General features: G+C 36.0%; 1 protein-coding gene across 1 annotated transcript; it reads right to left on the minus strand.

The window, feature by feature from the left end:
* Nucleotides 1-6,256: 6,256 nt before the first annotated feature.
* Nucleotides 6,257-8,014, minus strand: LOC137740775 (F-box/kelch-repeat protein At3g23880-like). The gene has a single exon (XM_068480582.2). The coding sequence runs from the start codon at nt 7,569-7,571 to the stop codon at nt 6,486-6,488; it is 1,086 nt and encodes a 361-aa protein (XP_068336683.2). The 5' UTR covers nt 7,572-8,014; the 3' UTR covers nt 6,257-6,485.
* Between the last annotated feature and the right edge of the window lie 1,499 nt (nt 8,015-9,513).

The following is a 9,513-nucleotide window of genomic DNA, read 5'->3' on the forward strand; positions in this document are numbered from 1 at the left end:
TACGGCTTATGCTCAAGAAGATGTACTTGTTTACTGTGATAGTACTTCGGCCTTAGCATACACTAAAGATCCTAAATATCATGGCAAATCTAAGAACATAGATATACGATATCATTTCTTTAGGAACAAGGTTACCAAGGGTGAAGTAATGTTGAAACATCTCGACCAGTAATATGCTCGCTGATCCCATGACTAAACCCATAATTAGAAACTCGTTTCTAACTCATGTAAAGAATATGGGTTTATGTAGGGTTTGATGTGTTTTTCTTTTGTATTTGACTTTATTATTGAATAAAAAGGCATTGAAGTTTTTCATTTCATATTTATTTATTTTTGTCCTCAATGCATTGGACTGCAAGACCGGACACGTGTATGTTGAACGTACCAATATGCACAAGGTAAACGTCACCTTAGAAATGTCTAAGATGAAACTTAACAGAAATCGAACATGAGATTTGTTTCATGCTAAAGCTTGTAAAGTAGGATATGAGTATCTAAGTGGGCGTCTAGAAGGCGACTAGGCTAGAAGACTTAGGTTAGGCGTTTGTGTAACGACTAGACTAAGATTCGTATGGTGTCCAATGGACATGTGACACACTCATTCAAATAAGGGTACACTATAACATACAAATCATACTGTATGTGCTATAACCGACTGAAAGTGAGAGTGATAAATTGATCCTTGCTTCAATCACTGTGTGAACCACAAGGAATCTATACGATTCCACCTTTATGCCTTTTGAACTAAAGTCTATGTTAGAAAGATGAGGTTTAATGATTGCTACTTTAGCACGTTTATCTAAGACGGTCAAGTTAGCTACTATCCAAAGAGACGTGTCTAGGCAAGCAGTTAAATCTAATTAGACTGACATGAGAGCTTAAGGAAGACAATTCGAAGATAACACCATGTCATGTGATTCATTAGCTGTGCGGCGTCTTTTGATATTTGTTACCAAACATAAGACAAGGATACATGATAATTGTAAGATATGACATTGTTTTCTATTTCATAACGAGGGATAAAGAATGTCAAATCTGGTGTGTGACAAACAGTTTGGGGCATAAAGCGATGAACATCCGAGTGATGCACTGTTGTTAGTGTAGTGATAGCTTAATGGCAGTGCTTGTGGTTATGTACGTTCTTTCTAGAGAGGTCGCGCATCCCATTTCCTGTATGAGGAGATAGACTAGAATGGATGTGAACTAAGTGTGTTGATTGAGACTATGCCACACCCTATGTGGGTGAGAGGGAGATGTATGATTATCTTATGGGATAAATAAATATCAAAGGATATTCCACCCACATGAGGATATTAACCTTCTAATTATCTATGTGATAATTAGATGAAAATCAAGAGATATTCATATTAGAATATACTTGGGATTTTGATGGGCTTTTCAGTCTTTGTACATTCTTCCCAACCACTATATAAAGAGACTTTGGGGAAGAGAGAAAACACAAGAAACACAAGTTTTTCCACAGTTCAAATATTCTAGTTAGGTCTTTAGATCTATCATTTTCAGCTCTAGGTCTTGGGAGACGAAAACCAAGGGGCAACTTGACATACCATAGCCAACCCAATGACCTATGAGGTTTTAGACGTGCATGGAGGGTCAATGCAGTTGTTCGTGTTTGTAGGAGCGTGTTGAGATTCAAGCTTCCACATAAAAGGTACACACATCCTTTCAAGTTTATTTATAGTCTTCCAACACTTTGTATATGGTATCAAAATCACTCATGAAACACGTTCTAGAAATTTGAGAATGGATTCAAATGAGTTTCTTGAAGTGGGGCCTCTTAATTGCAAACCAAGTAATATGAATGATTGTTTATACCTCCATAAATAGAGGACGAATTATAGAAGAAAACAAGAGTGAAATACATAACAAAATCTCCAACAATTATTAGGAAAAAATAGCCTTCTACTACGTCCACCTTTTCATTGGAAAACCAAAGTACTAAGAACAATTTTATGCAAATTTTGTTCTTGGTATAAACTTTAGTGTTTCTTATTATCTCTCGTGTTGGGGTTTGTCTTAGGAATGTGCAAAATTTTGACAAACAATAGGTGTAAGGCCGAGTTTCATTGTATTCATATGCTTATTCACATATCCTTAGTACACTAGATGTGGAGGCGAATAAAGTCTAAAAGATGGCGTAGTTACTACGTGCTTTGAAGCAATATTTCATCATTTATCATAACCATAACCCACATGTTACAAAACTCCTCCATCAGTAGTTTGGTGAGAATCAGTTTGTGAGTTCGAGAACTTTAAAAAATTGCTGTAATTAAGTGAAGGTGACATGTATTATTCATTTAGACCTTCATGAGTAAAAGCGTTACGAATATTTAATTGACGAAGAGACAAACCTTGAGTAGCAACAATGACACTCCATTATATGTACAACTCTACAATTTTTTCTTCAAATAATTAAAAGATAATGAAAATTAGAACAAAAAAATTTACACCTAACCATGACCATCAACATACCCGTTTTCGCTGTCATAGTTCACGTACGTGCATGTTTGGTAATGCTTTCTAAAACTAACCTTCAAAAGTTGTCATAAATATGAAAATTAACAGCCCGTTGGTTTAGATTTTTATAGGGTATTTTCAAATTTCCGACGTTCCAAATTTAAATCTCCCTTCCATTAATATCGTTCACTAAAAAAAATCGAAAAACATTAAACAACTATTTTTTAATTTCACCATTTCCTTCTCTTTTAAATGCTTACTTTTAGAATTCTTGCCCCTCTACGGAAATCTGCTTCTTGCACAGATTTTTCTCCATAGAATCACTTCAACATTTTCCTCTTACACTGCGCTTAGACATGCAACTTTCCACTAAAAGAAAATAAGTTTTTCACCTCTCTAATGGTAATAATTTTTCCTTTTAGCTAATTACAAATACCGACACAGTGAAAGAATGAAGTAAATGAAAAACAGCAGCTAGCTACTGCACACCCAGGGTATATAAAGAAAAGAAAACCCTAAGAACTCAAACTCTATATAAAAAAAATACTCTAGAAGCAGCCGAAGCCACCATCCATTAGAACAACAAACCCCTATATCGGCTCTGAGAACAAAAACACGATACAAAGGATGAACCTTTCTCTTTGATTTGCAGCGAATTTCAAATGAAGCTAAGGAATGGTTTTAGGGATCTTTGATTCACGCATTTGTTTGGGTTCAAATGTTGGAATAATTGAATCAGGTATGCTTCTACATCTTGGATATCGATCTGTTTATGTTGCGTTTTGGTGAGCTGGGTTTGTTTGCGCTTACGATATCCAGAATTGTAATCTTGGAATTTTCTTCTTTGAATTCTTTGATTATTCATTTGAGTATTCATCATGTCTACCCGTAAGAATGTAAAAGGGCATAGAAGAGATGCTCAACCTTTGTTGATGAGATCCAGTTTAACGGAAGAAATCTTGTTTGACATCCTTGCAAGATTACCCGTGAAATCTCTTTTGCGGTTCAGATGCGTTCACAGATCTTGGAACAATTTAATTATTAGCCCTAGTTTCATAAAAGCCCATCTTAAAACGAATGTCGTGCAAAATTCTTGTGATCATCTACTCATCCACACTGACATGAGCAATTGCTTGTCACTCTTTGATGCTGAAACATTTTCCAAGCGTTTGGATTTAGAGCTTCCTGGTCATGATTTTGGTTTCGTCGTTCACGGTTCGTGCAATGGATTGGTTTGCATCTCTAATTCTGCATTTATGACCTTGGAGAGTCCGGTATATCTATGGAACCCATCAATATAGCCTTCAACATACAACTGTTTTCGTTCATCTAGGGTTTGGGTTTCATGGTGAGGTTGATGACTATAGGGTTGTGAGGGTTTCGAGGTTTCTATGCAACAAAAGTATCTTTGGGATTGAGGTTTACAATCTTAGACTGAATTGTTGGAGGACAATTACCGCGCTGCCTCCTGTTTCAAATGATGTCAATTTTTTGCAGTCTGCGTGCATTTTCCTGAAGGGAGTTGTCTATTGGATCACAAAGGAGCCATAAACATAGCCCTTCCATCCTTACTTTTGATCTCGGCAGCGAGGTTTTTCAAAAGATTCTGCTTCCTGAGACAACGGTAGAAGTGCCCACTGACGTCGGTATTCAAGTGGTTGAGAACTCAATCTCCTTGTTCCAAGTAAGAATAGACAGACTGCTTGGCTTGTACTGTGACATAAACGTGTTGGAAGTGAATACTTGGAAAATGATGCAGACAATTATTTTTCCATACTCTAAATTAGCATGGCCATTAGGGATGGAAGCAGATGGCAGACTTCGGCCTGGTTTGATACTGAGATGATTTTGAAAAAAGCTAATATAAAAAAAAACTGGGAGCTGTTTTTGTGTTTGGTAAACATTTAGCTTCAATTTTTTTTCACAGTTTTGGGTGAAAAAAAAGCCAAAAACAAGAAGCTGCAAAACCCAGCTTTGAAAAACTGGTTTTTTTTCACATCTGTTTTACATAAAAGTTTATTAAACACTATAATACTGTTTTTTTTTTTTTTAAAAACACTTTTACAAAAAAGTTTACCAAACACTCTGCTTCTTTATTTCACAGCTGCTTATTCTCACAACACAACAGAAGTGATTTTTTTTCAAAGCACAGCAATACCAAACCAGCCCTTCATTTGGCTATAAAAGGCGACAATCTAGATCATGCACCCAGAATTGGCTTTATTTGATCCCAAGTCTATCGAAATTAGGGTTACTGGAATCGGGTTGAATTGCGAGTACTTAGCCTACGCTGATGTCTAAACTGAGAGCCTAATTTTACTCAACTGAAGTCTAATTTTGACTTTGGTTCCAAGTCACATTATGTACGCATGCATATGTTTGGTAGACTATCTTGCACGCTTCATTAGCAAAATTTAGATTTGGTTTGGTGTTGTGTAATCACGAGTAACATGTTTTAATAAAAAATGAATATTGTCTTGTTGATACATTAATATGGAATCAGATCCCCTCTTGAGCATGGGGACCGGAGCCTGCTGAGCAGCCCATCCGGGCTCTATAAATTTGATCCAACGGTTGTAATTATTATAACTTTTAGAGGGGTTCTCTGTTTGAAGCCGTTGAAACAAATTTCAAGGGCCTAGATGGGCTGCTCAGTTGGCTTCGGTCCCTATGCTCAGAAGGGGATCCAATTCCCATTAATATTACTTAGTAATGTTTTTTGGTCATAATGATACTTTGCATTAATGACAAAAAAATAATACTTATGATTATTTTTATATTACTATTTACGCGTTCCATTTTTAGCAATCTACACCACACAACGAATATTTTCTATTTTTTTTTTCAATCGGGAGTTTATGGGGCTAAAAGAAGTAATAATTGAAAATTACAAACCATAGTTTAACTTCAAAATCGTGAGTTTATGTTGGTGACTGAAATACACCTTCACAATGTAAGCAATCCAAAGAAAGTTCGAACTTCATTAAAGAGAAATGTTCAGGCAAAACCCCAAAAGCAAGAGATGATGCAACAAAGTCAATACACAAGTTCCAAAACGAAAAAAAAATTAAATAAAAAGACATAAGCGTGATACTTTAATCTCACTATATCTAAAGTTCAAACCATCTCTGTTCTTCCTCATCTGCTCCATAGCGTAGCATTGACAGTAGAAATATCGTACATAATAATAATAAAAAGTTATAAGCTTAAAGTTTTCAATACTATTAGCAATGTTAGATTTAGGTTTAAATTCAACCTATATTTTAAATTGAGTCCAATTTTAAAATACCTATATCATAAGAACACTATAAAAAATTTCAAGTGAAACATATTTAAGGTAGAACTGAATACAACTAATTTTGAAAAGGTATATTACAAGCAAAAAATATCTATAATATAGGTAGCTAAAAATGATTTATCTGTAATATAGGTAAATTGTTGATTTTTTATTTATGATATAGGTATATTAAATAAGTAAAAAGACGGAATACAACATAGTTGATGGGATTAAATCTTATGATTTAGTATATTACATACTTTAAAATTTTCAATGTTATTAAAAACTTAACAAAAAGATAATAGTTATTGGACCTGTTTTAAAAAAAAATGAAATTTTCTAATAATAGCTCACAAAAATAAATATTGTCCACCGTGCACTAAAAACCCAACGGAATGTCATTTTTTCTAATCCCCAACGATCATGCTACAGATCATTGGCGCTTCCACAACCCATATATATGTCACAGTACTGACTCCCACTTACTCTTACAAGGAACAGTTCGTTATACACTGTATTTTATTGCTTCAAGTTTCCATTGCAAACTCACAATTAGACGAGTAAAAGTTAGACTACCATGGAAAGGACCCATCAGTTGGACACTCTAATCCTGGATTATATCACAACAAAGACAGAGTCTGCGAGAAAAGAGTGTTAAAACATATTCTTCCGAAAGCACATTACGACTTACAACACCCGAAAACAGAATTCACGACACAGAAATCAGAATTCAATCGAGAAGAATCAGACTCTCACTATAAGAACCGACGTACCCGTCATGAAGTTTAATTCCAAGGGGTTTGACTTGGCGTGGTTCTGGATTATACAAAACGAAATCTCCATTTAGCATAGCAATATGAACTCCACCAGTTGCTCTAAAACCCAATGGCCACGTTATCCATCCACGTTCTGGAAGAACAATCGTGCGGATCATTTTCCAAGTCTCCATTTCCAGAACCCATATGTCACAGTAGTAATCCTTCCCATCTTGTCTGTAATGGAACATAGAAACTAATTTCTCAAACACGCCAATACTGGTGTGAAAAAACTCTATGCCTTTGCCCATCTTATCAGGAAGCACAATCTTTTGAAAAACCTCACCGACGAAATCAAAAGAAAGGATGGAAGTGCACTGCTGAGAATGGTCCAATACAATCCAGTACACAACACCATCAATGTATGCAAATGAGTTAGTGTTGAAAGACGAGACATTAGGTGAAAGAGGAGGAACTGCGCTAATTCGTTTCCAGGCATCCAATCTAACGCTGTAAACCTCAACTTCGAAGATACATTTCTTCCCCAGAAAGCTCACAATCCTCACAACCTTATAGTCATTTTCCCCACTGTGAAACCCAAATCCAGTTGCATCGAAACGGATTGTGTGCTGAATAAGGCCTTTCGGTAGCCTCTTGAATTTTCTGATTGATGGGTTCCATAGATATATAGGATTCCTCAAACACCGACCTACATGATTAGAGAGGCAAAGCAATCCATTGCAAGAACCATTAATGCGTAAACTTATATTCTCCTGCTCCGGAAGCTCTAAATCCAAACACTTAGCAACTGTATCCCGACAGCAGAGCGAAAAGCGATAATTTGCAGTGCGGAGAAGAAGATAATCGTATGAATCTCGCATTATATTTTTTCCAAGATGGGCGGTTTTGAAATCAGGGCTGCTAATTAAAGTGTTCCAAGATTTGCAGACACATTTGAACCGTAAAAGAGATTTCACAGGTAATCTTGCAAGGATTTTAAACAAGATTTCTTCCGGAATATGTTTTTTTCTTCGTCTTCTTTCATACTTAAGGACAAACATGGTGAAGCTAAACCAAAGGCCTAATTACCAGAACATACAAAGCATTTTGGAACGAAAATTCCATGCACCATTACGAGAAACCCAAATCAAGAAAAGCTCATGAAACACGCAACAGTTCTTGGATGATCCAGTCGAACAAAGTAATCAGATAAATGCCCGAGAAGTATATCATACCTCAAGTATGCCTACGGAGTTTCAATTCGAAACCCTAACTGTTACTTGTTGATCAATCATGCAAATGCGGGCATCCAAGAGACACTGAATGATCGAATCCGCGCCCAGACTGAAAGAACCCCGAACCCCACTTCTTGGTTTTCAGGAGCTGATCGGCTTCACCGTCTTCCCTTGGTGGCTTCCTTCACATTCAACCTTTGTTTGCCTTTTCGTTCTGGCGGGGTCTTTTTCCTTTGATTTTGTATCGGTTGTCAGCTTGCCTTGGTTGCTGAATCGTGTTAAAAGTTAATACTCTGGTTCTATTTTTGCTGTCAAGTTTGAAGTTCGTTTATGTAATTTGCAATATTTTGGATCATGAGATGTTCCGCCACATGTACGGCTCAGATCAGTTGTTATGTTGTTGCCCTATAGTCGTAGGAGTTGTCCCAAGTATTGGGAGAATTCCAAAAAAGATCAATCTAAATAAATGTCTCTTCGTGAAAAGCTATTGCTGCTCTGATTTTCTTTGTCTCTGCCGCTGCTGCCATTTTTGTTCATATCTTCATGTTTTTCTCCTCTTTTATGTATAGTTTTGAAGAAGATGGAGATTGTCTGAATGAGTAGTGCTAGGTGATCAATTTTTTTTAGATCAAATTTGTAAAATATGTAATATGTCACTAATAAAAAATAAGCACGTTAATCAACACTTATTAATAATCTAAGCATCAACAATCACATCATATTGTTTACAAAATTTGGTTTTGAAAATTTAGTCTTTCTAGCATTATCTTGGTTTGAATACCAACGAATTGGACCGATTTGTAATAGCTGTATGGGCGTCATCTTTGGATTAGTTTAGTTGGCCATGTCAGCTTATATATGAGTCAGTTTGATATTGACATGCTTTTTAAGAAAAACTATTTTTGTTGTGTTTTAAGAATAATTAAATGTAAAATAGAAAAGATTAGCGTTTGGTAAACTATATTTTTATAAGGGTTGTGATTATGAAAAGCATAGTAAAAGCATTTGATATATTTTTAATGTGAAAGTGATATAATTGTATATAATGACAAATATGAAAGTTGTAGTGGGGGTGGTGGCAATGACAATGGTGACAATGGTAGCATTTATGGTGGGGGTATGGTGGTAGTGCCATTAATGGGGTGTGATGGTTGGGCGTAGAGGTAAATATGGTGATAGAGGCGACGGTGGTGGCATTTGTGGTTATGATTGTAGTTATAGTGGTGGTGATGGCAGTGTCGGCAACAATGGTGGTGGCAATGTTGGTGATGGTGGTTGTGGTTGTGGTTGTGGTTTTGGTGGTGATTATGATTGTAGTGGTGGTAGTTACGGTTGTTGTGGTGGTGGTGGCAACAATGGTGGTATAAGGTTAGTGTTTATAGTGGTTGGTACTGGTGGTCACTGTATTCTCCGAGGGCTAAAATGTACGTGTAAAGGATAGAATAATGTAATTTATAAAACTAATGAAGGTATTCTAGGTATTGAAAAGGTTCCCTAAGGGCTTAATTAACTCCAGTTTTTATTAAAACAGTTGTTAAAAGCAATCTACATGCTGCTTTTAAACGGTGCTATCTAAAGACCACTGCTTTTAATAAACAAGATATTTTAGCTTTACTAAACATTTTTCTATTGCAAAGACTATACCAAACAGGGCCTATAGTTGGTAGGGATCTGCTTAATTGTTAAGCTACCATACAAACCTATAGAGACGAGTAGTGTTTTACTTACCATATGTTTGTGTCATCTCTTTATAGAGGTAGAGATGGGA

The sequence above is a fragment of the Pyrus communis genome, chromosome 9 (genome assembly GCF_041283825.1).
Source record: "Pyrus communis isolate YQ-2024b chromosome 9, ASM4128382v1, whole genome shotgun sequence".
Classification (NCBI taxonomy): Eukaryota; Viridiplantae; Streptophyta; class Magnoliopsida; order Rosales; family Rosaceae; genus Pyrus; species Pyrus communis.

What these genes read in the sequence shown, in the direction of transcription:
- LOC137740775 (XM_068480582.2), bottom strand. Translation starts at nt 7,571, where the DNA reads ATGTTTGTCCTTAAGTATGAAAGAAGACGAAGAAAAAAACATATTCCG.